The following is a 20,019-nucleotide window of genomic DNA, read 5'->3' on the forward strand; positions in this document are numbered from 1 at the left end:
AATTTATTTGCAGAATTAGCGGAAAGGGGGCCCGAATCAAATTTTGATAATTTTTGGTTTAATATTTTTTGCATACAGTCATCGCGAGATCTTGGAATAATGCTATAATTTATGCATATAAAAAATGGGATTAAAATCCGAAATAGAATACACATGTTTATGCTTAACATTTGTGCATATAAAAAATTAATTAGATTAAAATCTGAAATAATTGAATTAAAATCTGAAATAATATACATATAATTATTCTGAACACTTGTGCATATCAAAAATCGAAGTAAAATTCGAAATGAATTCATGTTTACCTTGATGCATGTAGACGTTAACTTTAGAGTTGCAAAACCAGTGCGCTCACCGTTTGTTACATGTACCTTCTACTCGTTTTCCATTGAATCCTAGATCTTGATGTCGGTAGCACGAGAATTTTCTAGAATCTATGTAGTATCTATTTTCCGATATAATTTTCGAATTGTTTTATTGAAACTATTGTAAATTTAACAGGCGGCGCGACACATAGAATTAGGGCTGAGTATTCGGTAAAAACCGAACCGAATTACCGAATACCGAAATAACCGAAATACCGAATAAGCTCAAAAACCATAACCGAATAGGGTACCGAATTTAATTCGGTTATTTTACCGAACCGAATTTTTTATTTCGGTTAAAACCGAATACCGAAATAAAAAACCGAAATTTTATAACAGTGAGCAAAAATCACAAAAATAATGGAGAAAATTCACAAAAATAATGGAGAAAAATATCACTACATCATTTAAAGTTTTAAACCAGTACATCAATAGCATCATTCCAGTAATTTTAGACTTTGGTACATTAAACTTGGAGCAAATGAAAATACAAGTGGAAAACAATTCAGCAAAAGCAAGTTAGTGGCATCGCAATCCAAGTCCTTGTTTAGTCGCCAAAGATGAACACCTGAAAATGTTATTGAAATAGTTAGCCATGTGCAAAGTGAAAAGTGAATAGCTTAGCACCTGCAGTGAGGACTAGAATCCAATGGCAAAAGAACTTGATGTCAAAAACAAGTTCATTCTGGATAGATATTATATTCATAGTTTACATCCCTGAAAAGTAAAAAGTTGGTACATGTCTAAAGTAATTTTGTTCCGTAATCTAGTTCACAACCAATAACTGGGGTCAGAGCATGTCAAAAACATAGATAGAATATGCTTCATTACTATCTCATAAATTTGAAAAGACTAGGTCCTTGTTTTAAATTATTTACTTGCAGAAAAGAGCAGATAGCAATATTTAGTTAGTGCATATAATCTGTAGCCAATTTATCATAGTGAACAGACTGGCAGAGCTTGTAACTGATTCACACAGTACAATTTAAAACTTTCAGTGAGGACCTGAATTTGTACCAACTTAAACTCTTCTGGATTGGATAGAATTAGTGCAATGTGCTATGTGTATGTGTTATTAAAGCAGCAGGCCAAAAAAAATCAGAGTCCAGACTGCAGAGGCTGTGCAGACTGCAGAGTGCAGAGGCTGTACAGACTGCAGAGACTGCAGAGTGCAGATATGTATTAGAACAAGGCAGCAGACATACCGAATTGGCAGTTGAAGGAGTAGTATGTCCGGCACGTACATCCAATTTGCTTATATCTACAAAACAAATTTAGTTAAAAATAAATTAATATGTAAACTATAGAAATAAATTTAATGGTCGTACCTTTCTCAAGTTCAACCATATCATCGTGTGTTTCCTCGACATTAATTGCCTTTGCCGTTTTACGCATCCAATCTTGAGCACAAACAAGACTTTGTACCATTCTAGGAGATAAAGAACTTCTAAAATCACTAATGATTCTTCCGCCCGTGCTAAAAGCTGATTCGGATGCCACGGTTGATATAGGCATAGCCAAAATATCACGCGCCATTTGAGATAGGATGGGAAATCTCACTGAATTTAGCTTCCACCAACCTAATATATCAAAATCATCGGTAAATTTCTTAGGTTTTTCACTCAAATACTCATCCAAATCCGAACAACCAACACCTTGTGAAACCATTCCATTATCCCTCTCAAATTGAAGCCTCAACCTAAGAGAAGGATGCACGGGACCACCATTTTCTTCAAACAAATTCTCTCTTCCGCTATTAACATCGTTGCTCATTCCCATCTTAGACTTGTACTCATCAAACATTTTTGATAGTGTCTCTTCCACATCTTTTCCCATTGCCCCACCTACTTCATATCCATACATGTCTTTGAGCATATACACTAAAAATTGTAGCTTATGCCTTGGATCAAGCACAACGGAAAGAAACAAGAATTTATTCATCTTTCTTGGATTTCCCCAATACTTGTTAAACTTTTGAAACATTTTTTCTCCCATTTCATACATCTCACAATGCATGTCAAGTACCCACCCATATAATATGGAATGAACCGCATATATCTCATGGAAGAAAAGGTTAGAAGTCACATAAGATGTGCCGGATATTTTAATAGTTAGATCATAAAATATCTTCAAGCAAGATGCGAATTTTCTAACAACAATCCAATCATAGCTAGTAGGCCTACCCTACTTGCACCTTGCCCTTAATTCACCAAGCTCATTCTGAATTTTGTCATAATGCTTCCAAACTTCACTCCTCGGTTTCATTGCTCTGCGTTTCTTGTGAGTTGAAGCTGCACTGTCCACAGGAGGGTCAGTGCTGGTCCCTCCAGTAGGTTCAGTAGTTTGCATATCATTCTCTCCTTCCATTTTACTGCATAAACAGAGTGCTTCAGTACTATGTGTATGTATTATATAAAACAGAGTGCTGCAAGCCTGCTGTAACTACTGCCTATACTTAATAAACCCGTCTAAAATCTAGATTAACACTTTAATACAACAAATTAAGACTGACCCATGAATCACTGAAAGATCAAGAACTGAAATCAAAGGTGAATCAACTGATTTCCCCAAAAATCGGAGGTGTAGTGCGATCGAATTGAAAACATACCTTAATCGAAGATGAAGAAGATGCTGGTGAAGAAGAATCGAAGATGCTGGTGTAGTGTGAGCGCTGGAGTGAAGAAGAATCGAAGAATCGAAGAATCGAAGTGTTGGGCTGTCGGCAGTCGGGCTTCTCTTCGGGGTGTCGAGCTAGGTTAGTGTAATAGTGTGTCTGAAGTATGAGTTTTTAAGTTTTAAAATGGTATATGTATTAAGATCTATTAAATAATAAATGTTTATGTGTATAATATAATATATATATAATATATTTTTTTATTTTTTATTTTAAATATTTCGGTTATTCGGGTTTTTCGGTTAATTCGGTAAAAAAACCGAAAAAACCGAAATACCAAAATAGCCAGAAAACCATAACCGAATTAGGTACCGAAATATTTCGGTTCGGTTAACCGAACCGAAATATTTCAGTAATTTCGGTTCGGTATTCGGTTAACCGAACCGAATGCTCAGTCCTACATAGAATCCAACTGCATCAGCACTGAATATAATAGCATTTGACAGGTTGACAACACTGGGTCAACAAGTCAAACACCATTCAAATCAAGTGTTTCAAACCCTGAATATAGCTTACTGGTTGTTAAATAGATTTTGACGTTTCTATTACAAACCAGCCAGGACTCAAAAAGTAAGAAATACTTTATTCTTACTTATGGCATGTGGGCATTGTAGCTTATTGCTTTTCCGATGAAAAATCGGCTTGACTCGTTTGTGTAAAAAGCTGAAAACACGATAAAAAGTTGGTTTATGACTTTTTTTTCCATCACCATAATTTACTTTTTACTTCTGCTTGAATTCTTTAATTTAATCGAGTAACACTTTTTTTAAATTTAGACAAATGACTCAATTATTACTCGAGGAATGGAATAAATAAATAAATAATTTCTTTCCTTCCGTATGGACATATGTAAAAATTATTATCTAAATAAATTCGTAATCGAATTTAAAGATTTAAATATTTTCTTATGATACGTACCAAATTAGATATAAAAAAAGATACGAATCATGAAAAAAAATATTGCAACAAACATTATTTATAGATAGATATAGATCTGTATTTCTATTAAAAAAATAATATTATAAGTATGTATACAAAAATTCATTAAAACCATGTAAATAGGAAAAGAGAAAAATGTTTTAATACTAAATTTTGATAAATAAATATTTTAAAATTTGATGAGCTCGTTGACTTCGGGCACGCATTTTAAAGTTCATTGACCGCATAGCTATATTATTTATTTTTGAAATTTTATTTTTGTAAATAAAAATTTTCATTTACAAAAAGAAATTTAAAAGTAAATTTTGAAATTATACGGTCAATTCATCTTAAGTTACGTGCCAAAGTCAACTAACTGATCTAATTTGGAATGGAGGATTCCATAATAACTAATGTACAAATGATAAAATTAGTTGAGACGGAGAATATTCACTATCGGTCCTACTATATTCACGCATTTCAAGCTTTTATTCCGACAATGTGCACCCAACCCACCAAATCAGTACTACACACGCGTCAAACCATTTTACATGTATCACGGATTCAAAAATCAAAAATCCACCGAAAATTTTAATATCGCCGTCCTCCTAATTAAACGCCCCTGGTTTTTCTTTTCTTCTCCTCCAATCCTTTCTCCTTTTACCTCCTCAGAAACCCTTAAACCCTTAACCATACATATAAATACCCCTCCCCATCTTATCTCTCTCATATCACAACACAAACACCTCTCTCTCTCTCTCGCTCTCCCTCTCCCTCGTCTCTCTCTCTCTCTCTCATTCATGGACACCAAAATTTCAACAGCCACCACCTCTCCCCCTACACGCAACGACCTCGGCTCACCTCCCAAAAACAGTTCATTCTCCCCCATGCACGACACACCTACCACCCACATTAACCCCTCCGAAGCCACCCTAGGCCGCCACTTGGCACGCAGACTAGTTCAGATCGGAGTGAACGACGTTTTCTCCGTACCCGGGGATTTCAATCTCACGCTCCTTGATCATCTCATCGCAGAGCCCGGGCTCAACCTAGTTGGATGCTGTAATGAGCTCAATGCTGGCTACGCGGCTGATGGTTACGCCAGGTCTCGCGGTGTTGGTGCGTGTGTTGTTACGTTCACTGTTGGCGGACTCAGTGTGATCAATGCGATAGCCGGAGCTTATAGTGAGAATCTTCCGATTATTTGTATCGTTGGAGGACCGAATTCGAATGATTATGGAACCAATAGAGTGCTTCATCATACTATTGGCTTGCCGGATTTTTCGCAGGAGCTTCGTTGCTTTCAGACTGTCACTTGCTTTCAGGTATCGTCACATTTCCAGTTCTGTTTTCATTATTTTCTGTAATTTAATTGCATTCCATTTTTCGAATTTGTTTTTTCCGCACAAAAGGGGGTCGGTGTTAGGCTAATATTAGTCCTGATTAATCCTCGAAAATTAATATAGAATCTTTTCTATATAAGTCATGATTTTTAGTTAAAAAATAATAAATATTTAATTTTCAGCCCTGACCGATCCTTAAAATTTAGCAATCTAGTGTTTTAACCTGAGTATTTATCTGTCAAAAAAAAAAAAAAAACCTGAGTATTTCAGAATCTAGTTCTGTCACGGTTCGCGCACACACTGACACACACATGCCGTACTATGACCATATAAATATTTATTATGTCACTAATGTATCATTCGTATTTCAATGTTTGAAAAAAGAATGTGGAATGGTATGTTGTTATGGTTTTTGGTTCGTATGAATTTATTGTTCAACATAATTTTTAAAATTTTATATGGTGTGGTGGTTTTTTAGGCCGTGGTGAACAATCTGGAAGGGGCTCATGAACTTATTGATACTGCGATTTCGACTGCACTGAAAGAAAGCAAACCTGTTTATATAAGTGTGGGATGTAACTTGGCTGCTATACCACATCCTACTTTTAGTAGGGAACCAGTTCCATTCTCACTTTCTCCCAAGTAAGCATTCTTTGCTACAGATCTCCTTTTTGTTATATCATGTTTAATTGTATTTTGTTATTGGTTTATGTGTTATTTTACTTGGGATTTATTTTGGGGTTGTGTAGATTGAGTAACAAGATGGGTTTGGAAGCTGCAGTCGAGGCCACAGCAGAGTTTTTGAACAAGGCTGTTAAGCCAGTAATGATTGGGGGTCCAAAAATGCGTGTGGCCAAGGCTTGTGAAGCGTTTGTTGAATTAGCTGATGCTTGCGGGTATCCTATTTCTGTGATGCCATCGGCCAAGGGTATGGTGCCTGAACATCATCCACATTTCATTGGGACGTATTGGGGTGCGGTGAGCACTTCATTCTGTGCTGAGATTGTGGAATCAGCTGATGCCTACCTGTTTGCTGGACCGATCTTTAATGACTACAGCTCTGTCGGTTATTCTTTGCTTCTTAAAAAGGAGAAGGCAATCATCTTGCAGCCTGATCGTGTAGTCATTGCAAATGGTCCTACATTTGGATGCGTTTTGATGAAGGATTTCCTTCAAGCTCTTGCAAAGAGGATTAAGCACAATACTACTGCCTTTGAGAATTACTACAGGATTTATGTTCCAGAAGGGATCCCTCCCAAAAGTGCACCCGAGGAGCCTCTAAGGGTTAATGTTCTGTTCCAGCATATACAGAACATGTTGTCTGGTGACACCGCTGTCATTGCTGAGACAGGGGACTCATGGTTCAATTGCCAGAAGCTAAATTTGCCAAAGGGATGCGGGTTAGCTCTCCTCCTACTATTTAAATTCCTCCTGCATTTTGTTTGCATTGGTTTACCCCTTGGGATGATAATGCAGGTATGAATTCCAAATGCAATATGGATCCATCGGTTGGTCTGTTGGTGCAACTCTAGGGTATGCGCAAGCTGACAAGAATAAGAGAGTAATTGCTTGCATCGGTGATGGCAGCTTCCAGGTAATTATCTCTTGTTACAAGCCTAAAAATTCTTAGTGATACTTATATCATGCATAAAAATCTTGGACCACCATGTTGTGTTGGCAGATTGTAGAAATGGCTGTAGAACTAATATGATCTTTGCGTTCACATCAACAATATGAAAGCCTAGAGTTTGTAATACCGTTAAAAATAACATTAGACATGGTATATCTCTGACAGGTAACTGCACAAGATGTGTCAACAATGCTGCGATGGGGTCAAAATCCGATTATTTTTCTGATAAACAATGGTGGTTACACCATTGAAGTTGAGATCCATGATGGACCATACAATGTGATCAAGAACTGGAACTACACCGCCCTGGTTGATGCAATCCATAATGGTGAAGGCAAATGCTGGACTACTAAGGTCAGTCTCGGTCGGAAACGTTAAATAAATTATAAAATCATTACTTCTTAACAACAATGAAGCCATTTGTTAAATTCTTTTGCACACTACTTAAAATCTTGAATGTATAACTACAGGTCCGCTGTGAGGAAGATCTTGTGGAGGCGATTAAGACAGCACTTGGAGACAAAAAAGATTGTCTTTGCTTCATTGAAGTGATCTGTCACAAGGATGATACAAGCAAAGAGTTGCTCGAATGGGGATCTCGGGTCTCTGCTGCTAACAGCCGTCCACCCAACCCCCAGTAGATCAGTTGCTGTCACTGCTTCCTAAATAATTCTTATTATATGCTGAACATTGCATTACCCTTTTGAGTTTCTCAATTATGAGGAAGTTGATTGTTTTGTTTAGTCAAAAAAAGTATCACGTCCTTGTACTTGGTATGTTTATGCTATAGCTGCATCTGGTTTATTACCATACTTAAAAAGAAATATTCATATTTGTTACTAGTAAGTGTGTTGAAAGTTATTTTAGGATGTTTGATCTCTCTTATCAGACTCAAAGTCTCAACTATATTTTCCCTATTTTCATTCAGTCCATAAACATATGTGTTGTACAATCTGCCAAAAAAAACCAAGCAACAGCAGCTATCTATCGTGTTCGTGTGCAACAGCTATCTATCGTGTTCGTGTGTGTGAATAACAGAGTAGTGCAAATAAAAAATATGGATGAAACAAATCAAATAATGAGGAGACAATAACGGAGAAAACCCGAGTCTAGCACGTGATTGCCTCCTTAATGCATATTAGCCCTCACCGTATGTGTTATCGAATCGTCTCCTAGGATAAAACGGATTACAGTGAAGCAGTGCGTCACTTCTAGTGAACTTGAGACGCGTAAGAAACTATAGCAACATTAAATCTGTAATTGACTCAAACAAATATTTCATCAAATCAATTACAATTATGCGTATGAAAAATGAATTAATTATTTAAGAGCCGTGGTCTTCGCAAGCTTCGGATTTGCCCCGAAATCCCATGATTTGAACACTACTAAAGTGTTGTGCTACATACAGCAATGGAAACTCTTTTTTCATATTTATGTAGGACTAAAATTTGTTTAGCAAAATTTTCACTTTCAAGAGACCAACTTTTAATGATCACATCTCATTCAGCTCTTAATAATTTTGAATAATTCAGCATGCCTCATAAAACTCTCTCTGACGGAGAAGACACTCCAAGCATCAATGGGTTAATTGGCCAAAACATAATCGAACTGATCCAAAACTTGCAATTAGGTTATCGAACTCTAAACGCTTGCATTTACATGATTCAAGAAAATAAAACTTGCATTTAGGTAACTATCGTTAACTTTAATAACAGAATGAAAACTGAACTTGCAATTTATAAATGAAAATATGTAATAATTTTATAATTTTTTGACTTTGATTACTCAACTACAAGTTAAAGATCAATTCACTTATTCGATTGCAAGTTTATATTAGTTCAGTTAATTAATTGCAAGTTTATATTAGTTCAATTAGTCGAGTGAAAGTTTGTTGACATTAGTAAACCAATTGCAAGTTTTGACTTAGTTCAGTGATGTTTTAGCCTATTTATAACCCAAGCATCAATGTTGCGAAAGCAACTTTCACTACTCAAATTTTCGGTTCAAAATGACTTGCTGATAATGAGGGGGTTGGAAACCCACATTTTCCAACAATATGTCAGTTGATGGATTAATCCCCATTACATCTGTCAAGTTCATGTTCATAAAGCACAACTTGTTTAGAATTTTTATTTTTTTATATAAATTATGCTATTTTTTGGAGGACTGAGTTGCCAAAACCAAGAATGAGTTTTTAGAAAAGAAAAGGGACTAGAACATGACAAAGAGTTGTTACGTGACAACCTTGAAGCGTGGAGGAGTCAGGGGCAAGTACTACCAATCAAAGATATGGATGTCAGTGAAAGCGAGGAAAAAAGAGGGAAGCCCGCCAAGAACCCTGGTTCCCATCCCTCTACATCTTGAAGACTATAATAAGGTCATTTACAATGGGGTTTCACTCCCTAAAGAGTTGAAAGAAGGATAGTTAAAGTTTTTGCAAGACAACAATGACATCTTTGCATGGGCAGCAACTGATATGCATGTTATGATTAAGTCAGGGATAAATCCCAATTCTCATAACTCATACGTTAAATGTGGATCCAGAAAGGAAGACAATGAAGCAAAAGAAGAGGAACGTCGCTCCAAAAAGGCAGGAAGCCATAAAGCAGGAAGTAGAAAAGCTATTCAAGCAAGCTTTATTGAAGAAATTCAGTTTCCTCAATGGTTGGGAAACCTTGTAATGGTAAAGAAAGACAATTAAAAGTGGAGAATGTGTGTGGACTTCACGAAGTGGAATGATGCTTGTTCTAAGATTGTTTCCTTCTATAGCGAACTGATACCTTGATAGATGTCAGTACTGAGCATGAGATGCTGAGTTTCATGGATGGTTTCTAACGGGCATAATCAAATCAATATGCATAAGGATGACATTTTAAAGGTATTGTTCATAACTAACTATGGTCTATTCAACTATGTGGTTATATTTTCGGACAAAAGAATGCAGGAGCCATGTACCACCGCTTGATAAATAAAATCTTTAAACACTTGATTAGGAACACTATAAAAATATATGTTGATGATATGTTAGTCAAGAGCGTAGACAAGATTGACCACTTAGTACACCTTAGATAAACTTTCAAAGTCTGAGGACTCATTTGATGATGCTCATAAGATGATGCTGAAGGAGTAGGGTCTAGAACCTAGGACTGATGATCTCTAAACGAGGAAATGAAGCGAACCTTGCCAAGATAAAAACTACCTAGACATGGAGTCAGTGAAGCCTATCAAGGATGTCCAGAAATTGACAGGGTGGTTTTAACTTCCGCCCTGATGGATGGCAAAGTATGGGTGGTCAGTGACGTCCGAAGTCATTCTCTTTCTTCTTTGGTGAACCCAGTGGTGGTTTCGGTTTAGATAATATTTTCTCCAACTTCTTTGGTGGTAATTTGGTGGGTGGAGCCAGTTCGGTGGGAGTCAGTTTGGCGGGAGCCAGTTTCGTGTTTCTGCTAGTTCCAAGGCCTGATTGGCAACCCTCTAGTAGCATTCCTATTGTGAACTCACAGATGTATCAAAAAGAAGTAGGTGATAAAGGGATTACTTCGCTTTTGTTATCATCTACTTTGTCACTTCAGGATAACCAAGTATTATGAACCTGTTACAGAGGAGGTTGACGACTCTTTACAAGGGGCATTAAAGGTATCAGTTTATGTTTACTATTATATCTGAACTAATTAGTACATAAAAAATAAAATAAAATCCATCCACATGCTCAACGGGCCTGATCATGCTCTGATTCATCTTTCGTGTCAGCATCACTCTGTAACGAGCTTTCATATGTCCTTGCAGAGCTCCCAGGTTGTTAGTTTATTCTTATGCAGCAAGTGGAAGTGGTTCACCAGTAGAATACAGTGGTGATTTAGCTGCGAAGAGCTTAAAAACTTTTTGCCAGGAACATTTGCCAAGGTGCTCAAAACGGATTTTATTTGTTTACGGAATAGTATTGTATTTTAACAAGCGGAGCGACAAAAAACTTGATTCAGAACATTATGATCACTATCTAAAACAAAGGTATGTTGGAATATTTAGTACATTGACAGGCTGACACTTGACACCACTTGGCCAACTAGTCAATACTATTCAAATCAAGTGTTTCAAAGACTGAATATAGCTTATTGACTCTCTCTCATTTCTTTATCGTTATTATTTTGATTTTGAGATGTCCCTCTCATTTCTTTATGTTACTATAAATAGTAAATTTTTCTCATTATTACACCCACTATCTTCCCCTACTATCTCATATTTAACAATCTATACTATACTATAATAAGCCAACATAGGTATAATTTGTCGTCGTACAAAATTTTGGTTTGGTCATGTTGGTTTGGTGATTCACTTTATAACTAAAAGTCTGCTGCACGTAGAGTTTTCATAAGCTTACATCTCTAAACAGTTTGATATACTACAAGATAAAAACTCCACCATTATTATTTTAAATATAATTTATAATCAGTTGAAAATAAAAAAAGTAAATTTACTATCATTAATATATATTACTATTATATAATATTTAATAATTAGTTTTAAATTATATAGCCGCCCGTGCTTTGCACGGGTTTAAGGCTAGTAAAAACTAATATTACACTCATTATTTTCCTCTACTGTCTCAAATCTATTATTAAATATTGATAGGTCCCATCACTTTACCCAATTTTCATCTAACTTTACTATTTTTTATACATTGTGTTGGTCTCCATGTCCCCTTCTAATGTAAAGAATTGAGGAGGACGAAGGGAGTACTAATTAGAGTTGACGTACTATTACAAAGTACAAACCAATATTCACAACTTAGGATTATATATCTAACAAGTCAAATCGAATAGTACTACGAATAACAAAATGAGCTTATTATCGGACAAAAACCAAACATGTGACCAAACCGCCAAACCCATGAAGTATATAATAATAACAAAATCAGCTTATTACCAAATCAAAACCAAACATGTCAGTAAATTATTTTCACAATTATATCAATGATTCAGAAATCAAAATCATAATCAAAATCCTCTTAATTTTCAATATCACCTTACTTCTAACTCTTTGAGCGGTTTTTCTTTTCTTCTCCAATCCTTTCTATTTTACGTACCCTTAAACCCTGGAACCTTACACATAAATACCCCTCACCATCTCATCTCTCATCCTCACACACAAACACAACTTCATCTCTCTCTCTCTCATGATAACCTAAACCCCTCATTTTATAATATCATGGACACCTCGATTTCAACCGTCACCACCTCTCCCCTTGCATGCAACGACCTCGGTTCACCTCCGAAAAATAGTGCAGTTTCCCCCATTCACGACACACCTACCACCAGCATTAATTCATCCCAAGGGACGCTAGGGCGTCACTTGGCACGTAGACTAGTTCAGATTGGAGTGAACGATATTTTCTCAGTGCCCGGGGATTTTAATCTCACGCTCCTTGATCATTTCATTGCGGAGCCCGGACTTGAGTTGGTTGGATGTTGTAATGAGCTTAACGCTGGCTACGCTGCTGATGGTTATGCCAGGTCTCGCGGTGTTGGTGCATGTGTTGTTACGTTTACTGTTGGTGGACTGAGTGTGATCAATGCCATAGCCGGAGCGTATAGTGAGAATCTTCCCGTTATATGTATTGTTGGAGGACCGAATTCCAATGATTATGGGACCAATAGAGTGCTTCATCACACTATTGGCTTGCCCGATTTTTCGCAGGAGCTTCTTTGCTTTCAGACTGTCACTTGCTTTCAGGTACTGTCACGTATTTAGTACTGTTATAATATATTTGTGTAGTTTATCACGCGTTGTATGAATGCATTTTTATGTGTGTTTTTTTGTATGATTTCTCTTTTATGAAATATTTGGAATGGTATATATATTTATGGTGTTCTGTTTAATTTTTTATAAATGAATTATTCACAAGGTTTGTTTAATTTTGTATATATGGTGTGGTGATTTTTTAGGCTCTGGTGAACAATCTGGAAGATGCTCATGAACTTGTCGATACTGCAATTTCTACTGCACTGCAACAAAGCAAACCTGTTTATATAAGTGTGGGATGTAACTTGGCTGCTATTCCACATCCTACTTTTAGTAGGGAACCAGTTCCTTTCTCACTTTCTCCCAAGTAAGCATTCTTTTCTACAGATCCACGTTTATGTTATATCGTGTTTAAATGTATGTTGTTATGGGTTTATGTGTTATTTTACTAAGGATTTTTTTTGGGTTGTGTAGATTGAGTAACAAGATGGGGTTGGAAGCTGCAGTAGAGGCCACAGCAGAGTTCTTGAACAAGGCTGTTAAGCCAGTACTGATTGGGGGTCCAAAAATGCGTGTGGCCAAGGCTTGTGAAGTTTTTGTCGAATTAGCTGATGCTTGCGGGTATCCTATTTCTGTTCTGCCATCGGCCAAAGGTATGGTTCCTGAACATCATCCACATTTCATTGGGACGTATTGGGGTGCGGTGAGCACTTCATTTTGTGCTGAGATTGTGGAATCAGCTGATGCCTACCTGTTTGCTGGACCAATCTTTAATGACTATAGCTCTGTCGGTTACTCATTGCTTCTTAAGAAGGAGAAGGCAATCATCTTGCAGCCTGATCGTGTAGTCATTGCAAATGGTCCTACATTTGGATGCGTTTTGATGAAGGATTTCCTTCAAGCTCTTGCAAAGAGGATTAAGCACAATACTACTGCCTTTGAGAATCACTGCAGGATTTATGTTCCAGAAGGGCTCCCTCCCAAAAGTGCACCCGAGGAGCCTCTAAGGGTTAATGTTCTGTTCCAGCATATACAGAACATGTTGTCTGGTGACACTGCTGTCATTGCTGAGACAGGGGACTCATGGTTCAATTGCCAGAAGCTAAAATTGCCAAAGGGATGCGGGTAAGCTCTCCTCCTACTATTTAGTTTTCTCCTACATATTGTTTGCATTTGTTTAACCCGAGGGATGATAATAAATGCAGGTATGAATTCCAAATGCAATATGGATCCATCGGTTGGTCTGTTGGTGCAACTCTCGGGTATGCGCAAGCTGACAAGAATAAGAGAGTAATTGCTTGCATTGGTGATGGCAGCTTCCAGGTAATTATGTCTTGTTACAAGCCTAAAAATTCTTGGGATACTTATATCGTGCATAAAAATCTTGGACCACCATGTTGTGGTGGCAGATTGTAAAAATGGCTGAAGAGCTAATATGATCTTTGTGTTCACATCAACAATATGAAAGCCTAGAGTTTGTAATACCTTTAAAAGTAATACATGACTCTGACAGGTTACTGCACAAGATGTGTCAACAATGCTGCGATGGGGTCAAAATCCGATTATTTTCCTGTTAAACAATGGTGGTTACACCATTGAAGTTGTGATCCATGATGGACCCTACAATGTGATCAAGAACTGGAACTACACTGCCCTGGTTGATGCAATCCATAATGGTGAAGGCAAATGCTGGACTGCTAAGGTCAGTCTCAGTCGGACACGTTAAATAAATTATAAATCATTACTTCTTAACAACAATGAAGCCATTTGTTAAATTCTTTTGCACACTACTTAAATTCTTGAATATAACTACAGGTCCGCTGTGAGGAAGATCTTGTGGAAGCGATTAAGACAGCACTTGGAGACAAAAAAGATTGTCTTTGCTTCATTGAAGTGATCTGTCACAAGGATGATACAAGCAAAGAGTTGCTCGAATGGGGATCACGGGTCTCTGCTGCTAACAGCCGCCCACCCAACCCCCAGTAGATCATTTGCTGTTGCTGCATCCTAAATAATTCTTATTATATGCTGAACACTGCATAAAGCTTTTAAGTTTCTCAATTATGAGGAAGTTGATAGTTTTGTTTACTCTAAAACGGCATAACGTCCTTGGTATGTTTTTTTTTTTGCTCTATTTTCATTCAGTTCATGAACATGTCAGTTGATGGATGAAACTCCATTACATCCATCAAGTTCATGCTCATCTATGGTGAAATCTCGTGCGACAAACTTATAATTTCCACAAGTTGATATATCTCGGGTCCTGACAACTTTAAGGAAAATTAATTCAATCGTCCTCAACTATAGGCCGTTTATTATTTAGGTTCGTGAACTAGAAACCCAATTTTTTGATGCTTAAATTTTTAAAAATATGATGTCCCTCCGTCAAAATTCGACTAACGGCTGTCAGACAATGTTGACGTGAAAATTGGAAAAAAATAAAAGAAAAAGTAATTAGAAATACAAAAAATTAAAACTTCACGGATTGGAGTGGAATTTTGATATGCTAATCTTTGAGTGATTTAAAAAATGAGGTTGGTTAAAGTTTTTGATTTCGAGTTCACTAACGTATAGATATCTGCACTTTAATATTAAGAACACGAAGAAAAATCTAATTATAATGTTGATTTTTATACGTTAGTGAACTCGAAATCGTAAATTTTCACCACCAGTACTGTTCTTGAAATTACTCATAGATTAACATGTTAAATTTTTATTCCCGTCCGTGAAGTTTTGATTTTCTGTGTTTTTAATTATTTTGTTCTTTTATTTTTTCAATTTCCACGTCAGTATTGACGAATGACCGTTAGTCAAATTTTAACGGAGGGACATCTTATTTTTTTGAAAGTTTAGGTATCAAAAAATTGGGGTTTTTTAGTTCAAAGACCTAAAACATAAACGGCCTATAGTTCCCGGACGAATGAATTAATTTTCTCGACAACTTTATACACAGTATGTTTAGTCCACCACTATAATAGCATGATATGGTCCGCTTTGGGACGAGCCGGAACGGGTTTGTTTTTGGACATCTCCCCGAAGGTCTCATGCTAAATTACCTCTTTATATTCCAGCTATATTCCAGCTATTGGCCCCTCCTAGAACAAATGTGTGACAACTCCTAACAATTGATAAGTTAGCCAAAACTGGGGATTGTACTAGAGATCCACAAAACTTCAAGCTACAACATTGATCAATAATTAACCATACAACGTGATCAAGAATTGTAATTACACTGCTTCACCGGTTGTTACAGTTATTTTAACAATTGCAGAGAAATATCCATAAATACGAGCAATGTAGTTCAAATATTTAACCATCCAGTGATGCTTTAAATACATTTCAAATCAGAAATTCTGTTTTTAATTTCACATCCTTCCAGTTTAATAATCTTTATAACATAAAAATACTAAACCCAATTTTCAATCATAAATTCATGTTCATCTAACCACCACATTAGAGCATCTCCGGGTAACATGTTCCCTAAATATATAATAAAATATTCATTTTATAAGAGATTACTACATTTTATTGAATGGGAACTCGAACAACATTCCCTATTTCTATTTCCTATTATTATTATAATATTATATTCAACTTGTAAGTAGGAGAGAGAAAGGAGGGAAAGAGGGGGAAAAAATAGAGAAGTGAATATTTTATTCTTCAAAATAGTATGAGGAATGGTTCCACAATCCTTAAAAATGAGAAATAAAGTGGGCATCCTAACTTTTTAAGGGATGGCTAGCACTCTGCTGGAGTTGTGTTTTATGTCATATTCCTTATATTAATAGTTTAGGACACCATATAGGGAAGCTGCTAGAGATGCTCTTAAACCTAAGCCAGATGATATTTATATGTAGAAAAAATTCCATTTCAAATTCTGAAGAGATCTACGTACTGCTACTGCCATGTTTTTGTTGTATACACATGTGAAAGTTTACGAGCTCAGACACAAAAGATATAAGGAAAGTAAATCTCCAAAAAAAAAAAAATACAAAATATAAAGAAATAAAATTCCCAGAGTAGTACAGTGATCATATATTAAGAGTTCAGTGATCACTTATAGCTTGCTCTAAATCAAAAAGGGGAAGACAGGGGAAATTATAACTTAAAGTTTTTAAATGTTCTGAAGCATGAGCAGAAGCAGACTGCAAAGAGTTTAATCATATAGAATATATATCCTCAACAACATGTTCCAAGTGTTTGATCTCCGCTCTTGTTGAAGCCCTAGGAAATCGCAACATCTCCTCTGCCGCTGCCAATGCTACATCCTTATTTATGTCCTGACCACAGTGGATGAACATTGTTTTAAGCAACGGCGAGTGGCCTAGTAGAAACTGCACTAGCTCCAACTCAGCTTTGAGACCTCTGAAATGACTAAATATGACAATTTTAAGATGATCTCCAATGCTCTTCTGAGACACTTTTTTCCAATAATCTTCAAGATCGCCTTCTTTGGTATCCTTGTCGGCCTAGTAAAAGATAAAATATTCAACAGGTGTCAATAAATAGCTATAGCAATACAGAATGTGTTAAAGTGCATATGACTCACCTTGATATGTAATTTGCACAGATTGGGAGAACTTTGAATCAAACAAAGCAAAGTAGAGACTTCGTTTACGTCGGTCAAGTTTATATCATATATACCTAGAGTCTTTAGGTAAAGCAGAGGTTCATGAAGTCTATTTGGAGCTCCTCCTGCGGCCAAGTACTTTGATACAAGTAGCGAACAAAGAGCACAAGTTAGATGTTAATGAACAAAGCAGAGTTATAAAGTAAACAATGTGGAGAGGATTTAAATATCACCTTAATAAAATTCATTCCTACTGAAAACTTCTCAATTTTAGGTAAACAGCTGAGAACCTTGACCACATTGAATGCTTTTGTGTGCACTATTGCGTCTCTTGACAGCCAGAAAGAATATTGTATAAGGTTTTGTAACCCAGCCAAAGAAATTTCGGGAGTCATAAACGAAACCAATTGATGAAAGTATTTGAGATGAGGAGCGCGGAAGTTCATACGGAAGAGGCCTTCACAATTCACCAAAGTCAACTTCTCAAGCACAGGACAATCGAAGACATGTTCTTCAGCAATAACAACATCAATCAGCTCAAGATATTTCAAACAAGTAAGTCCTCCCGATGCAGGTGTATAGGGAAACCAAAAATCAACAAGCCTCAAATGAGTCAGATTCAACGAAGAGAAATTCAGTGCTGTAGAATGTTCAGACATAAAGCCCTCTATAGTAAGCTGCTTAATACCATTCCTTGATAATAAAGGAATCCACTGATCTATATAATCCTGAAAAACTAGAGTATCGTTATCGATATCCTGAGGACAACTGAGGGAGAATTTGAGAATGGGGCCATTGTGAAGCAGGATAACTTTATTAATCACACTGACAAATTTTAACATCTTTAGTTCTTCATCATGGAAATGCTCTAAATAATTATCCCACACACTATCAAGGAATATATCATCAAAGGCTAGTTGTGGAATCGTAGTCCAGCAGTGTCTCCAATCTCTTGACAGAATAGCAGTTCTCACTGCATCTCGTATTGGCAGCAAACATAGGATAGTTTCTTTTAAATTCTGAGGCAACTCACTGATTATATCTTTCTTGAACCTAGCAGACTTTCTAATTCTTGATTTTTCCATTCTCCTCTGCAAAGAAAATGTCATTCTGTTATATCCTAGATTTATGATGCATGCATTATATTCACATGACACATCATATTGTACAACATAGAAGCTTACTAATTTTACTAGACCTTATCGGAGAAATCTATCAGACTTAAATGTAATTATCAATGAAAACTAAGGTTGCGTTCACTTGGACAAAATAAAATTGGGGAGAATGGAACGAAATTTATACTCTAAATTGGGGGCAAGTAGAGAAAAGGTCTCTAATTTTCGTTCCTTTAAGCATTACATTGCAACTACTTGAACAAGAAATCTAACTCTCACATTTTGAAAAGAATGCTCATATCATTTAACATCATGTTTCCCTTCTATCTTAATCATAGAATGTTCAGACACACTCGTACTTACTCGCTATTTTCTAATACTCCCTTTTTTCTCCATTAAACTTTTTTTTAATGATTTTCCATTCCATTCCATTTGATTGAACACAACCGAAGTATTTTAACTTTTTCGTTCTCTCTTTCCTTCTTTCTAAACTTTTCCTCTTCCGGTATTATAGTAATCAAAACTTATGTATTAAAACATCTTTTAAATCAAACTATTTTGCAAAAAGTTATTGGAATCCCTTATTCATTTTCTTGTTTATTAATAATACATAATATGTACTATCCTTGAACAAATTAAGTGATTTAGGCTCCGTTGGTGAGTGCATTTTAAAACTACAATGCTATTAAACATAAGTGTTGCCAAGATAATTGTTTGGTGATAATTTAGATGTATATACATGTTTTGAAGTATAATATACAATATCAACACTTTTGGCGATATTTGATAATGACACCTATAATAGTCTTTCATGAAAACCTTAAAACGGCTTTTCCCAAAAGAATAAGCCTATTTCCTCTAGAAAATAACTTTTGAGTCAACAAAGTTTGTCGAATATTTTCGAAAAAATTAATTGACACGTCCCTGAACTATTCGAGATTTATTGGATAGGCCCCTTAATAAAAGATTTTGCATTCTAGGTTCTTTAACTTTTCAAATCTTTTGGATTACGTCCTTCCGTTAAAAAGATTCTAACATCTGTCAGAATCTTGTTGACATGACAAATTTCTTAAGACTTTATTAATTGATTTGTAAATTGGAAGGAGAAATGAAATTAAAACAAAAATAGACATACCGGCTAATATATACCCGTTAAGAGAATCATTACACACTACATACACATAACTTTATCTATTTGTGGGATTAGGGTTTAACTCTGAAATTGGGATAAATATTTGACATTTCAATGACTTATTATTTCCCAGATTTTGGTATGCAATATTTATATTACTCTCGGAGATTTTTTGACAATTTTTGTTGGGACTCGGGTATTTTAACTGATTATTGACAGATTGTTGGTATACGAAAATGTGTATGTTGTGTAAGAAGGGGTGAACAATGGGTCAGGCGGAGAAAATATTGGACTTAAATTTCGGTGAGCTCGAGTTGTCGGTGTTAGTTAGTGTTTACAAAAAAGATGAGTATGTATTTGTATATGTATTGACTATGTATTGGGTGTGTGTGTGTGTGTATAGATGTGTATACAGAGCAGAAAGATGAAAGAGAGCTGGTGGCCACCACCACAATGGAGGCCATGGCTGGTGGTGGTGGGTTATTGAAGGATGAAAAGGAGGTGAAAGTAAGTATGTATGTCTAGATGGGAGT

General features: G+C 36.1%; 4 protein-coding genes across 4 annotated transcripts; 2 read left to right on the plus strand and 2 right to left on the minus strand.

Moving 5' to 3' along the window:
- Positions 1-723: 723 nt before the first annotated feature.
- Positions 724-3,147, minus strand: LOC108216640 (zinc finger BED domain-containing protein RICESLEEPER 2-like). Its single transcript, XM_017389464.2, has 4 exons — positions 2,974-3,147; positions 1,694-2,736; positions 1,571-1,626; positions 724-933 (listed from the first exon to the last, which is right to left on the minus strand). Exons 2-4 carry the CDS (start codon positions 2,379-2,381, stop codon positions 913-915), a joined length of 765 nt encoding a protein of 254 aa, XP_017244953.1. The 5' UTR covers positions 2,382-2,736; positions 2,974-3,147; the 3' UTR covers positions 724-912.
- A 1,545-nt stretch (positions 3,148-4,692) lies between these two features.
- On the plus strand, positions 4,693-7,772 carry LOC108216609 (pyruvate decarboxylase 1). The gene is made up of 6 exons (XM_017389418.2): positions 4,693-5,282; positions 5,779-5,942; positions 6,050-6,700; positions 6,777-6,894; positions 7,096-7,284; positions 7,401-7,772. Exons 1-6 carry the CDS (start codon positions 4,758-4,760, stop codon positions 7,569-7,571), a joined length of 1,818 nt encoding a protein of 605 aa, XP_017244907.1. The 5' UTR covers positions 4,693-4,757; the 3' UTR covers positions 7,572-7,772.
- A 4,295-nt stretch (positions 7,773-12,067) lies between these two features.
- Positions 12,068-14,922, plus strand: LOC108217920 (pyruvate decarboxylase 1). Its single transcript, XM_017390831.2, has 6 exons — positions 12,068-12,660; positions 12,873-13,036; positions 13,144-13,794; positions 13,875-13,992; positions 14,183-14,371; positions 14,485-14,922. The coding sequence occupies exons 1-6, from the start codon at positions 12,136-12,138 to the stop codon at positions 14,653-14,655; spliced, it is 1,818 nt and encodes a 605-aa protein (XP_017246320.1). The 5' UTR covers positions 12,068-12,135; the 3' UTR covers positions 14,656-14,922.
- A 1,907-nt stretch (positions 14,923-16,829) lies between these two features.
- On the minus strand, positions 16,830-18,348 carry LOC108217147 (F-box/FBD/LRR-repeat protein At1g13570). The gene is made up of 2 exons (XM_017389992.1): positions 17,473-18,348; positions 16,830-17,138 (listed from the first exon to the last, which is right to left on the minus strand). Exons 1-2 carry the CDS (start codon positions 18,346-18,348, stop codon positions 16,830-16,832), a joined length of 1,185 nt encoding a protein of 394 aa, XP_017245481.1.
- Positions 18,349-20,019: the final 1,671 nt, after the last annotated feature.

The sequence above is a fragment of the Daucus carota genome, chromosome 4 (assembly GCF_001625215.2).
Source record: "Daucus carota subsp. sativus chromosome 4, DH1 v3.0, whole genome shotgun sequence".
Lineage (NCBI taxonomy): Eukaryota > Viridiplantae > Streptophyta > Magnoliopsida > Apiales > Apiaceae > Daucus > Daucus carota.